Consider the following 16908-nt stretch of genomic DNA (forward strand, 5'->3'; position numbering starts at 1 on the left):
CGCTTTTTACGGGGTGCCCAAAGTTTCTTGGAGCTCGAAACCGCCATTGATTGACTGTCGAGGAGATTTGCTTTTACTGAATCTATTTTTGCGGCAAGCCTCACGAAGCCATCACAGAACAATTGATTGCACGAAAAAAAAACACACAATCGGGAAGCAGCAACAATTTAGCAAAGCTACCAAGTCACCCGCCATGTCTGCCCCGAGGCTAGCCAGCCGGCTGCCGACCGCCGGCAGCTTCCTTCAGCCATCCAGGACGACCCTGAGGTTACCGAGCAGGACAAGCGCCGCGACGGCATCCCAAGTCCGATTCAAGTCAGGGCCTTATGGCTATACACAGACCAAGGCATTGGTGTTTTCCAAATTCGGTGAGCCCAGCGATGTCTTGCGGTAAGATGTCTCTCCCACGTTGGACCCTTGAACTCACGCCAAGCCCGGAACCAAAAACACTAATCGCGCGTCACACACTCTCTCGCCACCACAGGCTACACACCCACTCCATCTCGCCCTCCCTCCCGTCCCACGCCGTGGTGCTCCGCACGCTCGCGGCCCCGATCAACCCGGCCGATGTGAACACGATCCAGGGCACCTACGGGGCCAAGCCCGACTTCAACTCGCCCGCCAACATGCAGCTCGGCACGGCGGAGCCCTCGGCGGTCCCCGGAAACGAGGGCTGCTTCGAGGTGGTGTCTGTGGGGTCCGGGGTCAAGAATCTCAAAAAGGGCGACTGGGCCATTCCCGCCAGCACGGGCATGGGCACGTGGCGAACGCACGCGCTGGTGGAGCAGGCGGACCGGGCGCTCCTCCGCGTGCCGGACGGCGACTCGCCGCTGACGCCGATCCAGGCCGCCATGGTCAGCGTGAACCCGTCGTCGGCGTACCGCATGCTGCGCGACTACGTGGACCTGGTGGAGCTGAGCGTACAGGCGTTCCGCAGCGGGACGGGGGCGGACGGCGGCGCCTGGTTCATCCAGAACGGCGCCAACAGCGGCGTGGGGCGCGCGGCGATCCAGCTGGGCCGGCTGTGGGGCCTGCGGTCCGTCAACGTGGTGCGCGAGCGCGACACGCCCGAGGCCACGGAGCAGCTCAGGCGCGAGCTGCGCGACCTGGGCGCCACCGTGGTGGTGACCGAGGCGGAGCTGCTGGACCGCGGCTTCCCGGCCCGGCTCAAGGAGGAGCACACGAGGGGCCAGCCGCTGATGCTGGGCCTCAACTGCGTGGGCGGCAAGTCGGCCACGCAGCTGGCCAGGGTGCTGAGCGAGCAGGGGACGCTGGTGACGTACGGCGCCATGTCCAAGCAGCCGGTGGCGCTGCCGACGGGCCTGCTCATCTTCAAGGACCTCCGGTTCCGCGGCTTCTGGCTCAGCCGCTGGGCCGACGGCGACCGCGACGGCAAGAGGCGGACCATCGAGGAGCTGCTGGGCATGATGCGCAAGGGCCAGTTCAGCGACGCGCCCGTGGACGAGGTCAGGTGGGACTGGGACACGGAGGAGGAGACGCTCAAGAAGGCGGTGCAGGGCACGCTCGGGGGCTTCAGGAAGGGCAAGGGAGTGTTTATGTTTGGTGAGACGTGAAGTGGGGGTTTTCTGGTGAAGGGAAGGATAATTTCCTTGTACATGTCTCTTGTGTATATTATTGTCTATACCGGCTTTTGGTCGTGCAAAGCATCTTGTTGGATTTGATGCGTGAGTTCAGAGTCGCTGGTAATTACGTTGAGAGAGAGAGAGAGAGCGCGCGCACGCTACCGGGCTGTCTAGTCCTATACTCATGAACACGGGGAGATGAGTAGTATGTCATGCACTCGGGTGTCGGCGACTTTGTTGGCTGTAGATCCACGACCATAGCTGGACGACGCATTTTCTGGAGATGGGCAAAGAAGCTTGAGCTCAGCGTACAACCGTGGTAAATGAAAGATATCAAATCGCTTTATTATTCAACCAGAACGCTGGAGCTGTCCAAAAAAAGAAAAAAAGAAAAAAAAACATGACGTGTCCACTGCCCCTCCAAAACCCAACCGTCTTGCGCTCAATCAGCTTCGTCGCTCACCGGCTCAAAGTCATCAGCATCATTCTCCGACAAGGCCCCTCGAATCGAGCCCGCCTCCGAAATGTCGGGTGGCGGTGGGCGGATCTGCATCCTCACGTCAACGGGCACAGAGCGCGACAGGTAGCGTGATGGCTGCATCCAAGGGGGAATTGGATGAAACCACTGCCACGTCTGGATAGGCTGGGCCGGGGTGTTTGGCTCACATTGCTGGCATCCGCCATGTGACGGCCAGTAGTTTGAGCCAGCGGTGGATGTCTCGCTCCCAGAGTGATCGGACCCAGCGAAGTCTCCCTGGTGTAGATGAGACTCTATAGAAGACGAAAAGCCAGATCGCACAGATTCAGGCGGACTCAACGGCTGTGAGGGAAAGCTGCCGTGATTGGAGCCGTGGTGACCCCAGGGAAAATTTAGAGGAGCAGGCAGTGGAGGGAGGGCTCGATTGTTGCCAGGTGCCCCAGCTTCGAGATGGTCGGGGGAGTAAGTGATGTTCCCAGAAAATGATGCCTGCAGGTTTTCTTGGTGGGGAGATACGTCTGGCAAGCTGGCTCGTGTGGATGATGACTCTGAATCGGGTGTCATCCTATCGGGCCTTGCACTGTCACTGGATGCCGTACATACCTGGGGCAGAGGGACGCTGATTTCTGGCCCTCCATCCTCCTCAGCTTGTGGCTTTGTTGTTGCTGTGTCTATTGAGCCTTCGCTGCTCCCAAGGAGCGAATTTCTACTTTGTGAACAGCCCTGTGCAACTGGTTGCGATGAGCCAGAGTCGGTCTTGGCCGACAGCTTTCCCTTTTTTGTCTTTTTCTTAGGCTTGTTACGATTCCCAGTCGATTCCGCTGCAGGTTTTGGACCAGGCTTTTCCTCATCCTGCCCACTGGTTTGACTTTCTGAGCCCACTCGCTTGTCAGGAATGTCACTTGGGACAGCGGTGGGTTCATTCGTGGGCTTGTTCCCTGTCTCTGTCATGCCATAATTCTTGTTGCTAGAAACAGCCGCCTTTCCATCTGCCTGCTTTCTTTGCTGACGCTCCAATTCTTCTGTCATCTTCCTCTGCTTCTTGGGTATCTCCCATCGCGCCAGCTTTGGTTCGCATGGTAGCTCAGAGTCTGAAGGCAGTAAAGTGGCGGCGTCTGTGTCATCAGTGTTGGACTGAGCAGCGGCAGAATGCACGTGGGATGATGATGCAGGTTGCGACTGAGAGATTGATATTGGTCCACTGGCCAAAGGCTTTGTGTGCTCTTCTGCCTCTTCATGGCCAGCAGAAACAGCAGGCGATCGAGTGCCGGAATAAGCTGCCCCTCTGGCTCGCTGAACGTTGGGAGAAAAGTCGGCCGGTTGTGACCTTGGGGAACTCGAAGATGAATCGAACGAGTTTGACGACAGTCCAGCCGCCGAGATGCGTGAACTACTGTCTGGAGAGGACTCGCCCTCAGACTGACTGCTGAGACCCTGGAGAGTGCCGCTGAGGTCTTTGAGCTGCATCTTGAAGATCGCATGCTGCTGCGTCATGTCGTCGAATCTTTTCATAGCTTCCGTGGCTTTGCTCTTCAGACGTTGGAGCATCTTGGTGCAGGGCGCTTGTGCGATCTTGGCCTTCAAGTCCTCAATTTCCAAGGTCATTGCACTTATGGAGCTCTCTTTGGATTCGAGTTCATCAGAAAAACTTTTGCTTTGTTCCCACAAGAGCCACTATTGAAGTTGAAGGTCAGCTCCAGTTCTGATCCTGAAAATGCCATGTTTTATCACTGCTTGCCTTGCCATGGTCCTCCGGTTTTGTTGACATGAAATTCTCAATCAGCCGTGCGACTTGAGCTTTGTTGTTGAGCAGGAGCTCCAGCTTGCTGTGATCGCCAGCGGGAGAGACAGTGGTGCTGAGGATGGCTATACGAAATGTCAGCCATCATTTCGGCCACATAAGGAAGGTCTTTGCAAAAATTGCAAAAAGTTGTTACCCGTCACCGGCCAAACATTCTGATCAACCATGTCGGGAAATACCACATGCAGAACGTAGCGACCGTTGATGTGACGGTGTTGTTGTGTTAGCTCCTCGTATTTCTCCCCTCGGAACATGCTTGTGCTTTTTTGGTTGTCCGAGGCAAATCCGAATGCAGCCCAGGCTGAGGCAGCAGTCAATTGACAAATCCTTGTTTAACAATATTCAGGCGGTAATAGGTTATTGATGTGCCGTTTTGTTTCTAATATATAGGTACCTAGGTAGGTAGGTAAGCGAGGCGCCCAGGTAATGTCGGTATGTGGGTAGTTAGATGTTATGGAAAAAGGACAGCGCAAGAGTGTGTGAAAAGAACATCTTCAAATTCAAGAGAATATCCTCTGGGCCCAACGGAGGTTAGTTGTTACTTCCTTGGTGAGAAAGGGCCGTGCCAAGCCTTTCCCAACACTATCGCTCTTGCACTTGGCCATTGTAATTTGTCACCACTCAGCTGGCAGCTTTCAGCTTTGTTGTTTCCCGACCAAGCGACTTCGATATCTACCTAGTCAAGGTATGTAAGGAGATCATCCCAGTTGATACATTGACCAACAAAGACAGGACTTTATTGTCCAATGTTGATCTTGGCATTGTATTACCTATGGAAGCCGAGGGGAAAGTTGAGGTTTAGGGGCATCAAAGGTTAATCTTTAATCCCTTTCGACTTCTCAGTATTCTGCGTGAGAGCTTTTCGCCGAAAATACGAGGGTGATATTAAAAAGCTCAAAGTCCTAGCTTACACTGCATAGGTACGTTGGGGTATTCGTTGACGCAAAGGCACTTTGTACATGAAAGACGTGGTCACGTAGATGGATAATCAAAGACTCTTGTAACAGAAATCAAAACTTAAAATAAGGCACAAACAAAAGACGCCAAGTGCAACACGTATAAAGTATGATGTCTAATTAAACAGCAATCGCTTCCTCATCCCACCGTTGCCCCAACATGTGCTTTGATAAAGCGAGCACTAGTTGATAGCTTTTTTTCAAACCTAGGCCTACCTTGGACATTGGAAGTCTCTAGTCCCTAGGGAAGATATTTACTGACCTCGAGGATTCGGCTAGAAAGCCCGACTAGGCTACCTGGGCCCAACCTGCTTGGAGGATTGAGTTCCCTTTTGCAGCCTTTCCCGCTCCTGAGCTTCCGCAAGCTGAGCCGTCAAGCGTGCCCTGAGATCGTCCACTTCGGTCTGTATCGCCCGGCACTCTGACAACAAATCCTCCAAGCTGGAAGCCTGGAGCTTTTTCCGACCCTCGTGGCTATGCCATCCATTGTTGCCGCTGTCGACGCACTCTGCGCACCAGCAAGGGCCGGGCGGGGTGGGGTTGGTGTTGCCGTTGCCCGATCTCGGCTGCTTGGCCTTTGCGCCCAGGCGTGAGATTGCCGCTCCGCACACCTGCATACACGTTGCCGCCTTGCCGCGCAGCTTACCGAGCATCGACGCCTGGCTCGCCTCGGGGACGTTTTGCTCTTGCTTGGGGCTGGAGCGCCGCTTGACCTGGCTGCTGTCGCGGCCTGGCCTGGACCGAGGGGCAAGCTTCGGCTGCAGATCCCGCTTTCGGAAGTAACCATCAAAGTCAATGTTGTGCCTTGCCCCGCGATTCAACCCAGCCGAGCCCTCGGCCTTTTGATGAGAGAGGTCCTGGGAGTGACCTCTAGCGCCAGGCGACGGCGGAAGACCGTGCTGGGCATGCTGAGGCTGCGTAGCCGCGCCGGCGGCATCCTCGTGCTTGCGGAGCCACTGTCCAAACTGCTCCGGGGTAAGTCTCTTCACCTCCTCTAGCTCCGCGGCGGTCAGAGCTCCTTGGCTGTCGGCCTCGAGACGAGGGCTGACGGGAGGGCTCCCGGCAACAATCGCTGGGGGAGAAACCGTGCGAGAACGGGGGCTGCCGGTGCGCAAAGACTGGCCGGGGGAGGAACTGGCGATCGCGGCGGGAACGATCGAAGCCGCAAGGGCGAGGAACTCAAAGAGGTTTGTAGGCCTCATTGTATCGATTAATAGTTTTTTTCTTGTAGACAAAAGAAGCAGTTAGGTCTAGACTTGGAGAAAAAAAAAAAGAAAAAAAAAAAGAAAAACAAAAACAAAAAAAAAGCCGTTTGCCAATGGGGAGCGAATGTGGTCAACTTTCAAAAGTGCAAGGTGGAAATGCCTCCTCATTTATCCTGTACAATGTGGATTTTTAAAAGAAAACACCTCGAATGGATTGCATACGGCTCTTGAAGTCTAAATTAGAGCATTATCGCAGTGAAAGAGTTGCTTGATCCTGTCGGGCTGGCCAGCAGGGTGAAGCAATGCGCACTTGACTCGTATTACAATGGGATCCCGGGGCGGCGCAGTACTTTATTAGACTAATTGCTATGTACTATGGTAAGCAAAAAGTAATTAATGTCTTGGCAGGTGTGTATTTGTCGGCCACGCCGTAATCCCCTCCCTCGTCTGCGAAATACTTGGTCCATGCGTCTTAAATATATTTAGTCAGTCAAGCTTGACGGGGAAACCCCCATGCTATTTGACAATGTACAAAAAGTAAGACATTCTTTAGATTGAGGAGAGGTATAAATATATCATGACTTTACACTACATTCCCTGAATGGATGTGAATTTCATGCGTGTGCAGGCTATGGGGGGTCCTGGGTTGTTACTGGAGTATTCTTTTTGTACAGCTTTTCAATACATCAATCTACCGTGCGTTTGCACCTAAGACCCATGCTTCTTGTGTACCGGAAACCCCATGTGAGCGATACCAACGCTGTTGTATTGCCTTCAGAGGAACAGGGCACCGTCGGTACGCATGAAATTCATATTCATTCAGGGGGTTACTGTATTACTGTAACTAGATACTAACAGGCCACACCGAATGGATTGTAGTGTCATTAAATCCTACCCGTATCATCCCAGTTGTACCGCCTTTTGATTTGGCATCGAGTACCTGTTTATTCTTTTGGTTCTTGTGTGAAGTAGCCCGGATCGTGCAACTCGGTCGGTGACCTCTGTGCAGCATGCCATCCCACCTATGTATTGTCAGCTCATGTTTGACAGAAATAATCGAGTCTTTGCTTGGAATGCACCTACAGCACCCAGCTCAGCATAGGCGGGGCTGCGTGGCTGAGGTAAAGTAAAAATTGAATGCAAATGTAAATGCCTGCCGGAGTGTAGGTGTAACCGTGTAAGAAAGAACCTTGCTTTCGTCCACAGCTTGACGAAACGGCCGGCGAGCCAGATGATCACCTGGCATGACTCCCAATACGGCCTACAAATGGAGCTCTTGCCCCATTGCTACCGTGACAAGTTGGTAACCAAAGACGTTGGCTAGTACGTCAGACTGGCAAAAGAACAATACGGGGTCCCTACCCGCAACAATTACATTTGGCACGACCTTGAAAAGCACGAATCTTGCTATGCCAACTGTATTTGTCCAGTGGATGGTACTGATGGGCCTTTTTGCCCCTGGCACACGGCCCTGCATCTGGACTCGACCCAAGCGGTGCAGGAACAGCTAGAAACCAGGCCGCATGTCACAGGACGGCAAGTGCAATAAAGAAAGTAGGTAGGGGACGGGAAGCACCGAAAGATGGTTGTCAGCTCGTCAAGATTGCCGAATGGTTGGTTGATGCATTGGCCAGGCAAGGTCCTTGTCGTAGGGCTCCTTGGTCCAAAGGTCTTTTGACTTTACTATGTAGAATTTCTTTTTTCTTCCTCATTTCTTATTCCGCTCGAGTCACGACTCAACAACCTTCTGGGGCCGAAAAGGACATGGTTAACCGATCGAAGCATTCTCCATGTGACCATCGGGTTTCCCGTTTCATGATTAGATCAAATGGGTCGTGGTCCCTGGGACCGAATCGAAATATCGACGCCATCTTGGGGAGCCCAGCCTGCGTTTGTAAAAATTTAAACCGGACCTCGCTCAGATCCCGAGGCGGAATAAGATTTTTGAGTAAGGAATAAAAAAATTTGGAATGCTGATTTGTTGTTATTTTCGCTGCACCCTGGCGGGGCTGATCCTTGGTGCCAGGCCTTCCTTGCCCGGTCAGTCAGAGCATGACGGACCAGGAACATGGGGACAATAAAAGAAATTCACAACGCAAATATCTACTCACAAACACCATTCATAGTCCTCTCGGCACCCAGCACATATCCAGTGCGGAGTCAACCCCGGCGACGGCCCTGTCGGCTTATGTAAGCCTTGCGCGGCCAGCCTCGCCGACACAGGATGCCTGGGGATGAGCAGAGAGGCACGGGAACGCGTTCCCGGCCGAAATTGTGACTTGGGTGCGCTTGAGCTTCATCATGGCGAACCGGCCAGTTGGTAACCAATCGTATCGCTTCTGGCGCGGCCCTGCGTATCGGGCTCAGCGCTTTCGGGTGCCAAGCGGCCGTGAACGCAACAAGCCGCAGATACTCGATGCTTGATTGGGTGAGCCCCTTCAGATTAGGCGCCAGAATCCACCGGTGAGCCGGGGTCACTCGGGAAGCGTTGAATTGTTAAGGCACAAGAAAATGAGGTGGCGATGAGCCCAAATTGTTTGTTGGTGTTGTGTTTCATTCCTCTGTGGCCGGGGGGGTTGAGGGCTGTGTAGCAGTGTTAATCAAATCCGTCGCCCTCCTCCGTCGGCCCCAACATTTATTCCATTTTTCGTTCTACGCAGCGCCCAAACATGATTTTGGCATTTCACAATCGTTTGACAGCCAAAGTGCCGGCTGCCTTGAGCTTTCTCACAATATGCTTCCTCATTCTCAATTTCCACAGGCCTTCGGAATGGAAGGCCGGCCCCACCTTTGCGACACCCCGGATGAAGCCCGCGCCGCTGCTGGCACAAGAAACCACCACGTCTGCCGCGTCGAGCTCGGGGCCGACTGCCGTCGCAGCACTACCACAAAGGCTGTGGTACAAACTCGGGCCTGCAGGCTTGAAGGACGACCTCAAGCCCCACGTCGACTCCTGTGTGTCCAAGAACCCCGGCTTCAAGGTCGAGTTCCTGACGGACGAATCAGGCGACGCCTTTGTCAAGAGACACTTTGCCGCCTTGCGCCCTGACGTGGTCGCCAATTTCCTCGCCATTAGGATTCCAATCATCAAGGCCGATCTTCTCCGCTACCTGATCCTGTACGAGTTCGGCGGGGTGTGGAACGACCTGGACGTCTCGTGCGAGGCACCGATCAGCGAATGGGTTCCCAAGCAGTACAAAGACCAAGCCAAAATTGTTGTTGGACTGGAGTTCGATGTGGACCAGTGGGTTCGGCAGTTCGCCAGTTGGACTATCATGGCGAAACCAAAATCGCCGCACATGATGATGGCCGTCCAAGATGGTCTCGAGGGACTGGTCGCCAAGGCCAAGGAGCGCAAGGTCGGCGGGATCCAGGACCTCAGGCTCGACATGGTTGACGACATTGTCGATGTTTCGGGCCCGCGCAGGTTGACGAGGGGCATCTTGAAGAGTCTGAGCAACACGCTGAATGAGACCGTGGGCGACGGCGAGATAGCCAACGTCAAAGAGCCCAGGCTGTTGGGCGACGTGCTGGTGTTGCCCGACTACGCCTTTGCGGACACGATGAATCAACAGCATGGAGACAAGAAGACTGGGCGAAAACTGGTGGTGCACCATTACGCCGGATCCTGGAAGAATGGAGACGGCGGTGAAAGGGCATCAAAGGGCTGAGGTTTAAATAACAAGTAGACCTTGATCAATGTAATATTATTGTCTCCACGTGCTCCTTGGCCATCCCGGCTCTGCTTTGTGGCCCGAGCCGCGCACGGTAGAGCTGTTCACCTGATACGGTGATGCCTGCCAGGTAGAATCGACTCTCTCGGTGGAATCATCCCTTCAATTAGCATTGACAACAATGAACTCAGATAGCAGGTAGCTTCAATCTATTCCAGCCTCTCAAACAATGTCAGGCCGACCATAGTCGTATGCATTATGACACGTGCGAAGTGTATTATTCTCCAGATGTCAGCCCGAATTGGGATTTGAAGTGCTTCATCTCACCAGTGGGTCATCTTTTGTCTTTTGGCCGTTCAAACCATTGCAAACCTCCACGATAAATATCATCCTAGCCCCGAGACCCAAGGTTCAACATGGTGACCCAGACTCCTATCGCAACGCCTGCGAACATCGTTATAGCTTGAGATAGGCCCGCACTCTACACGTTCATCATTACATACGGGAGGCCCTGACTATCATTGGGATCACGGCATGACTTCTTGTGATACTTCCAATGGCTTCGTTGGCAGTCCTGTCATCGGATTGCCCTGGTTAGTCTTCCTCAATCCTGCGACATTGTAGTTGACAAGCATCAAGCTTACCTTGTTGCAGTACCAGGCTCCCTTACATTTCCCGCACGTGGATGGAACTTTGTCCGTGTCTTGCTTGGTTTAGCCGCAGGTGAAGCAGCTGGTGATATGTTAGTGACAGAGCTTCATTGTGGTCCCCAAGAGACGAAAATACCTTGGCGCGCCTAGATCTCGACAGACACCCGGCTGGTATGCGTTCAAGGCAGCCAGAAACTGTCGCTTGCCAGGCCCTCGAAAACCATGGTCCCAGATGGCATGAGCAAAGCCTTCTCTGCTTTGAACCTCACCAGTCAAGGCCTTGACGTATTCAAGATGCTGCTGGTCGATCTTACTTCCCGCGCCCAAAAGAAGAGCAACCGTCAATATGCTCTTGTATTCGAGGTCAGACTTGAGATACCCGGTCTCTCTATCCGCGCGGGGGGAATGGCGCAGTGGTTAAGCGCCATGGCTGTTACTTGAGTAACGTAGGTTCGAATCCTGCTCCCTCCACCTCCTCCCCGCTTACCGTGGCAAGGATAACCCGGCTGGCTATCGACAACAACCACCCGCCTGTGCCGTCGAGCCCACACTTGTTGGGAACTTCGTCTCCATGGCTACAAACGACCGACAGCTCCGCTGTTTGGACACAGGCCCCTCTCGATGAAGAGCCGTCAACTGCCGTCAGACGAATCCTCCGTGCGCCTGAAGGCACGGGGTCGCGTCAGTGAACAAACCTGTAAGCAGGACCGGGCACGAACCCGGTCAGGCTCGATTCGCTTCTATGCCCTTGTTTTCCGCTGTGTAAATAGAGAAAATAGAAAGCGCGCCGAGATACCCCTCGGGAGGTTGCTAACGGCCGGCTAATGAGCCGGGCCGAGCCCGGCGTTAAATAATAATACTACTACTACTACTACTCTCTATCCGCGCGGGAGCGGAGGTGGGTGACGATGGCATCGCCGACACCGTCGGCGACTAGGGCGTCGCGAGTCTTTCTGTATTCGTCTGAAGTCGGTTTGTAAAGCATGGCTTTCAGCTCGACCTTAGGGAGACCAGCTTTCTTCATTTCCCTCTCGATATCTCCGATGAGATCCAAGTCTAGGTCTCCCTCGAAAAGGCCTGGGAATGATACCTTGTCAACAATTGCTGAGGCAAATCTTGCCTAACTGATCAGTTAGGTTGGTGACCTGGGCGAGCAAGCTTACGGTGTCCCCAACGGCCCATTATGACAGACTCTGCGTGTTTCTCCGAGATGGTTGCGATTTCTTGGACCAGTCGTGAGTCGATGTAAAAAGGACAGAAATGCTGGTGGTTGACCCGATTTTGGTATTCAGTGAAGAACAGAGTTGGCACCTTAGATCAGAGGTAGAGTACGTCGGTAGCAGGAGGCCTTGGAGAAAAAAGAAAGAGTTGGAGACAAAAAGGAAAAAGAGACGACAAAACGGATGGGATTCTGTTGCTTGGGCAAGCCTTTCATTTTGGCAGAGCATTGTTCGGCGGTTTGGTTGCAACTGCCAAACTGAGCAGAACTTGCTCTAGGCAGCAATCTGTTTGGTGTTTGGCAGCCATTAGGCCTAGGAGACTGCCTGAGGCGCGTTCCTGCCTGACCTGATCGGCAGCTACAAAGCTGTCATATAGTTCTCTGCCCGCTGAGACTGAAAAAAAAACAAGTCTGCGAGCAACCTGAATGGAAAGTTAGAGAAAGGAGGTGGGTGGTTGGTCGCCATAGTACGCTGCAGTGCTGCACTGGAAGTGATCAATTCTCTCTAGCCTCACCATGACTACTACTGTCACAATTGCCATTTAGAAAATTTCACGCAATATACCTCACAGAAAATAGAATCTGATGGAGGAACCCGAGGAAGAAAAAGACAGGGAGGCATCCCTGGGCCTACGCAATGGTTTTGAACTTATGATTCACTGCTTATTTGGCACTTCTGGTCATTGTTTGCTCCATCTACATTCCACACTACTTTTCCATGTACAGGACGTAGCTCGTAACATGCTCAAAAAATGGCGCCGAATACAAGTTACAGCATTCTGCTCCGCAGTATATGTGTGACCAAACTGCTGCCTTGGCGTAGTCTGCAAGTTTGACAGCTCTTGGACAATCACAAACGACATGCGGGGAAGGTCCGCGATGGTTCACAGGCGACAGGGTCACGTTCGCAATAATCTGCAGAATCGATCCCTGGACTGGGTCGTTTCCCTGCAAACGCGTTGAATTGTGCCTAGGTGATCCTCGACACTACCATTCTACGGATATTGAAACGAAACTATCACTGATAGTGGCCTTGACGATCATACACTGATGGAAAGCAAGTTCAAGGAGTTCACAGAAGCTGTTGTGCACGAGACCCAAGGTCAGCCTATGGCTAGCATCCATCATGTGTCTCGCAGCCAACCTTTTGCTACACATTTCCAGTCACTATGCCGCCTGATTTTTGGATATTTCCAGTCCTGCTTCCTATCTCTCTGTACTAATTACTTCTCAGCGTCATTTTGATGCTACCGCGGTCCCCCGCGCCACTCTCGTCGGTCCCCTCCGCTTCTTTGTTCTCGTTTAATAACAGCACAGTCACCCATGTGGCCACCAATGCAGCCGATCTCGGGCCAGCATCCTCTCAAATGCGTTGTCAAAGACGAGTACAACCACACCAGAACCCTCATTACGTGATAACATTATATTCTTTACAGAAGCATCGGAAGTCAGTGTCCACATGTGACCTTGAAGGCTTAAATTGCCAGTCTCCCACTTCGGGATCGATTCTCGTATTAACAAAGCATACCAAGATACGATCCCCGAGGGGCTAGCAGTTGGGCATGGTATCGGACATAGCCGCCTGGCGGAAGAACCCCCATTTTTGTGTCGTTATCGATTCCCTTTTGCCTGTTGCTCTTAACCGATTCGCCATGCAGCAATCCCAGTTAGGTGATACGGTACACGAGCCAAAAGCGCCCATCATCTATGGTTTGCCCCAGCATAGATGGCCGTTCCAGGGTCCTATCCTCTCCTGCATCTTCTGCCTTTGATTCTGGTGCCGCGGTCCCAGGGCAACAGTGCAGGGAGGGACTGTTGACATTTGGAGGCTTTAGCCTCAATCTATTCACCATGACAGTAGGGAAGTGAGATTAAGGCACCAAGGTGTCGAGTATTGGCTTGGACCACGTAACGTGAAATGTGTGTCCCATGGATCAGCCAGTGATGAAGGTCAGTGCTTATCAAACAAGAATCATCTGTAAATCTCTGTCCATTCACAGCAATTCACGACAACACACACCGGAAGCCTACAACACCACCTCAACGCCCCGGAAGTGTTGCTGTGATACCCGGCCAGCCGCTTGTGTTCAGGCAAAGAAGACACGTCAAATTTTTATTCTCGTCGGGAGGTCATGCGTATCATGAAACACAGAAGCAGGAGAAAGAGCTGTGGGATTCGTCGACGCCCACTTGAAGATTTCGTGGCGATGAACAGCCAAAGCATCAACTGCGCGCGGAACTCAATTTTCGTTCCGAGGTATGGAGACACCGCATGATATTACAAGAGGCACAGTCGGGCACCTCCGTCTTTCAAGGACAAATTGCATCGGGTTGCTTTTGTAGGAGACGTGACGATATTAATTAACCAACTTACTCCGATCTTGTATCTACTTGAAGAGGAACAACATGCTGTATAAATACAGAGTTGGGATCCTTCCATGTATCTCTCGTTTCCTCTTTTCGACCTGACATATCAAGCAGACGACAAAGACTGGTCCCAGGGGAGTTGACATTACCTCGCGCTGCATACCGTTTTTCTCAACTAGGAGAGGTACGTTGCACATGTCGCATACCATTTCACAACTTGCCGCCAACAGGTCAAGTGCACAGAGGCACACATTTCCAAGTTCAGGGTCAACTGACGTTAGATAAGCATACACACCCGTGACACCCCCCACCTGTCGGCAAAAGAACCACAGCAAAAAGACATGAGTGAGCCGAAGCGTTTGCTGGAGGTGGCCAAGCAGCTTCGCCTCCTCCTGGTCGCAGGAGAATGTCTGAGCAGGGTGGAAGTAGTCAAGCTGGCCGTTGAATTCGCGCAGATCGCCCAACGATACCTGGTTGCTGATTTCCCTGCCTCGATTGAGAAGGTGGAAAATGACGAATTCAGGGTCGTGGAATTCATAATCGGCAGGAAGGCCGATTGCAGCTCACCTGGCGATCTGAGCGGCTGGGAATCCAAGGACGAGAAAACAAAGGTCGATATGCTGGAGTGGTGTCTGCTGGAAGTCGGCATCTTGAGCAACAGTGAGTTTTCTTGTCGTTTCTTTTTTTTTTTTTTTTCTTTTTCTTTCCCATCACGCCTGTGAGAATGCGGATCACTAACTGTGTTTGTTTGTTTGATTGGCAGTCAACGCCAAGTACTGGACGGTGGTCCGCGGAGCCGAGCTGCAGCTGCTGGGCAACGCCTTTCTCGGCAAAGTCAAGGACGAAGGGGAGTGCAGATGCGGGGTCTGTCAACGCCTACCTCATACACTCCTGAAGCACTTCATGACTGGCAACGGCGGAGTCGCCTCGACTTATCCACTGTACATCCTACTCAGACATGTGGCGCCACCGATGAGCACGAGATTTGGCTGAGGCGCGTCGATGGCACAACCTCTTGATGGTGGCAGCGGCATTAGGGTGCTCATAGTCCGGAGCTAGGGGCCAATAAACCAGTGAAGCAATATATATGGATTCCTTTCTATTCTGTTGACTGAATTGGTAAAGTTTTAAGGAGCAGGTCTGCTTAGAGGTACTGTTACCTTTATAGATATTTACTCCCTTGATAATCATCGCCAAGAGATGCATGGACAAATGCCAATGCAGTTGGAAATCGACAGGAGGAGCAAATTGACGAGGCACTCGGTTTGTTGCTACATGACGGCGTACCTTTGCACTGGTCAATACAACATTTTTCATTCGACTGCTACGGAAACACGTTGTCGATCCAGTGATAGGCGCAGATACATGAACATGACGATAGATAATACACGGCCGTTTCATCCCTAAAACCGGCGGACCTACAGAGATGATGTCTGTGTTCCTGTGAGACCCTTCCTACATCCTTTACGACGATAATTTTCTAGGCAGCAGCCACAACCTTCTTTGCCTTTCCCACCGAAAAGTCCCAGTCAAAGACGGTACGGTCGGCATTGCGTCTGGTGACGACGACCTCGTCGCCCACACGGACTCGCACCCGCGAACCCTCCACGTCGTCTCCATTTCCGCCGTGGCCTTCGTCCACTGCCAGAAAAGCATACCGGCCAAAGACGGGAGCGTACTTGTGCCCCGGATCGACGCGGCGCTCCTTCATGAGCGTGTTGAGGAGCTTCCCCTCGGGCCCCGCGGCGGCGCGACCGAGCGAGTAGTCGACGTTGAGCGAGGAGCAGCGGCCGCAGTTTGCCGTGAGGAGGAACCTGGCGTTGCGCGGCGCCGAGCCGGGCAGGGCGAGCTCGGCCCAGTAGTCCTCGGCAAAGGGGGCCTCGGCCGGGTCGTCGACGACGATGTTGGGACGGAACTTGCCCATCATCTTGGAGGCTGGGCTCTGCTCGTCGTCCGATCTCTGCTCTTGGAGTGGGGCCAGGGGTGGATACGAAAGTGAAGAGTTTGACGTTATCAGGTAGGGTGCGCAGTCGGTGAATGTGAGCCAGGCCTGCTCGTCGCTCTGCTTTTCCTTTTCCTCGCCCTGAGGGGCTGAGAAAGAGGGAAGATAGGAGGTGATGGAGGAGAGCAGGGAAGGGGATTGCTGCTGCTGCTGCTTCGGCTGCTCCGCGGGCGAGGAGCCGGGTGCCAAGGTGCCGAGCACGCGGCGACGGCCGGAGCCGATATGGACCAAGATGGTGGGGAAGCCGAAGCAGGCAGAGAAAAAAGCGTCATAGGGTTCTCCCATGCGGAGAGCCTCGGCGGGACTGCCGTGAAGATCGACCGACACGGGTTCCAAGGCCGAGGTGTCCGGGACAAGCGGCACTGAGAGGGTCGTATCTTGGAGGGGATGATGGTCAATGAGCGGTGGGTTCGGGATATGATACCTCACGAGGATGGTGTCGCTGGGTGAGGGAGTCGACGATGACGAAGATGCGGGAACAATCTGCTGGGAAAAGAGGGCACACTGCGGAAAGCCTGATAGCTGCAACTTGCGCAGAGACGAGTCCGGCTCGACTTTGAAGAGCATGTATGTCCGGTCGTGGAGGATGCCCTGCGGCGTAAGGACCGCCGAGTCCAGAGAGATTGGACGGAGCGCTTTGATTGGGTAGACGTTGATGGCTGTGATCTTCATTTTTTTATCCCTTACTGCTCTGTCGATACAAGGTCGTTTCGCTGCGATGGATTTTGTTTCCCTTGTTTGATGAATGGAGAGGCGTTGTCGTCATGCCCCAGATTATTATGGGGGATCGACGGATGCGGGGTAGAACACCCGGGCATGATTCGTGGTACTGCACAAGCGCGTGCGCCCTTTGCACGACGTGGGCTTAGTGAGCCTCAACCAAATCGATTTATACAGGTCTTTTCTTATTTTGGTTTTTTCTCCCAGAAAATACCAGACCTCTGCACGAGTCAACCAATCCTCGACGTACTAT

At 53.2% G+C, this 16908-nt stretch overlaps 9 protein-coding genes and 1 pseudogene across 10 annotated transcripts; 6 read left to right on the forward strand and 4 right to left on the reverse strand.

Annotated features, from left to right (window-relative positions):
- Positions 1-48: 48 nt before the first annotated feature.
- Positions 49-1996, forward strand: MGG_02566 (trans-2-enoyl-CoA reductase). Its single transcript, XM_003721189.1, has 2 exons — positions 49-390; positions 485-1996. The coding sequence occupies exons 1-2, from the start codon at positions 194-196 to the stop codon at positions 1572-1574; spliced, it is 1287 nt and encodes a 428-aa protein (XP_003721237.1). The 5' UTR covers positions 49-193; the 3' UTR covers positions 1575-1996.
- Positions 1997-2025: 29 nt separating this feature from the next.
- Positions 2026-3666, reverse strand: MGG_02565 (uncharacterized protein; the record flags this gene model as incomplete). The annotated part of the gene is made up of 1 exon (XM_003721190.1): positions 2026-3666. One exon carries the CDS (start codon positions 3664-3666, stop codon positions 2026-2028), a length of 1641 nt encoding a protein of 546 aa, XP_003721238.1.
- A 1445-nt stretch (positions 3667-5111) lies between these two features.
- MGG_02564 (uncharacterized protein) lies at positions 5112-6020 on the reverse strand (the record flags this gene model as incomplete). Its single annotated transcript, XM_003721191.1, has 1 exon — positions 5112-6020. The coding sequence occupies one exon, from the start codon at positions 6018-6020 to the stop codon at positions 5112-5114; it is 909 nt and encodes a 302-aa protein (XP_003721239.1).
- A 529-nt stretch (positions 6021-6549) lies between these two features.
- Positions 6550-7534, forward strand: MGG_18029 (uncharacterized protein; the record flags this gene model as incomplete). Its single annotated transcript, XM_003721192.1, has 4 exons — positions 6550-6560; positions 6698-6819; positions 7191-7200; positions 7348-7534. 4 exons carry the CDS (start codon positions 6550-6552, stop codon positions 7532-7534), a joined length of 330 nt encoding a protein of 109 aa, XP_003721240.1.
- Positions 7535-8529: 995 nt separating this feature from the next.
- Positions 8530-9941, forward strand: MGG_02562 (initiation-specific alpha-1,6-mannosyltransferase). Its single transcript, XM_003721193.1, has one exon. The coding sequence runs from the start codon at positions 8693-8695 to the stop codon at positions 9692-9694; it is 1002 nt and encodes a 333-aa protein (XP_003721241.1). The 5' UTR covers positions 8530-8692; the 3' UTR covers positions 9695-9941.
- Positions 9942-10569: 628 nt separating this feature from the next.
- MGG_18030 (uncharacterized protein) lies at positions 10570-11260 on the forward strand (the record flags this gene model as incomplete). Its single annotated transcript, XM_003721194.1, has 2 exons — positions 10570-10687; positions 10798-11260. The coding sequence occupies 2 exons, from the start codon at positions 10570-10572 to the stop codon at positions 11034-11036; spliced, it is 357 nt and encodes a 118-aa protein (XP_003721242.1). The 3' UTR covers positions 11037-11260.
- Positions 10747-10818, forward strand: MGG_20304 (annotated as a pseudogene). Its single transcript has one exon. The product of its transcript is annotated as a tRNA-OTHER (tRNA).
- Positions 11219-11529, reverse strand: MGG_02561 (uncharacterized protein; the record flags this gene model as incomplete). Its single annotated transcript, XM_003721195.1, has 2 exons — positions 11219-11424; positions 11511-11529. The coding sequence occupies 2 exons, from the start codon at positions 11527-11529 to the stop codon at positions 11219-11221; spliced, it is 225 nt and encodes a 74-aa protein (XP_003721243.1).
- Positions 11530-14274: 2745 nt separating this feature from the next.
- MGG_02560 (uncharacterized protein) lies at positions 14275-14952 on the forward strand (the record flags this gene model as incomplete). The annotated part of the gene is made up of 3 exons (XM_003721196.1): positions 14275-14593; positions 14697-14797; positions 14890-14952. 3 exons carry the CDS (start codon positions 14275-14277, stop codon positions 14950-14952), a joined length of 483 nt encoding a protein of 160 aa, XP_003721244.1.
- Positions 14953-15192: 240 nt separating this feature from the next.
- On the reverse strand, positions 15193-16697 carry MGG_02559 (MOSC domain-containing protein). Its single transcript, XM_003721197.1, has one exon. The coding sequence runs from the start codon at positions 16605-16607 to the stop codon at positions 15414-15416; it is 1194 nt and encodes a 397-aa protein (XP_003721245.1). The 5' UTR covers positions 16608-16697; the 3' UTR covers positions 15193-15413.
- Positions 16698-16908: the final 211 nt, after the last annotated feature.

The sequence above is a fragment of the Pyricularia oryzae genome, chromosome 7 (assembly GCF_000002495.2).
Source record: "Pyricularia oryzae 70-15 chromosome 7, whole genome shotgun sequence".
Taxonomy (NCBI): Eukaryota; Fungi; Ascomycota; class Sordariomycetes; order Magnaporthales; family Pyriculariaceae; genus Pyricularia; species Pyricularia oryzae.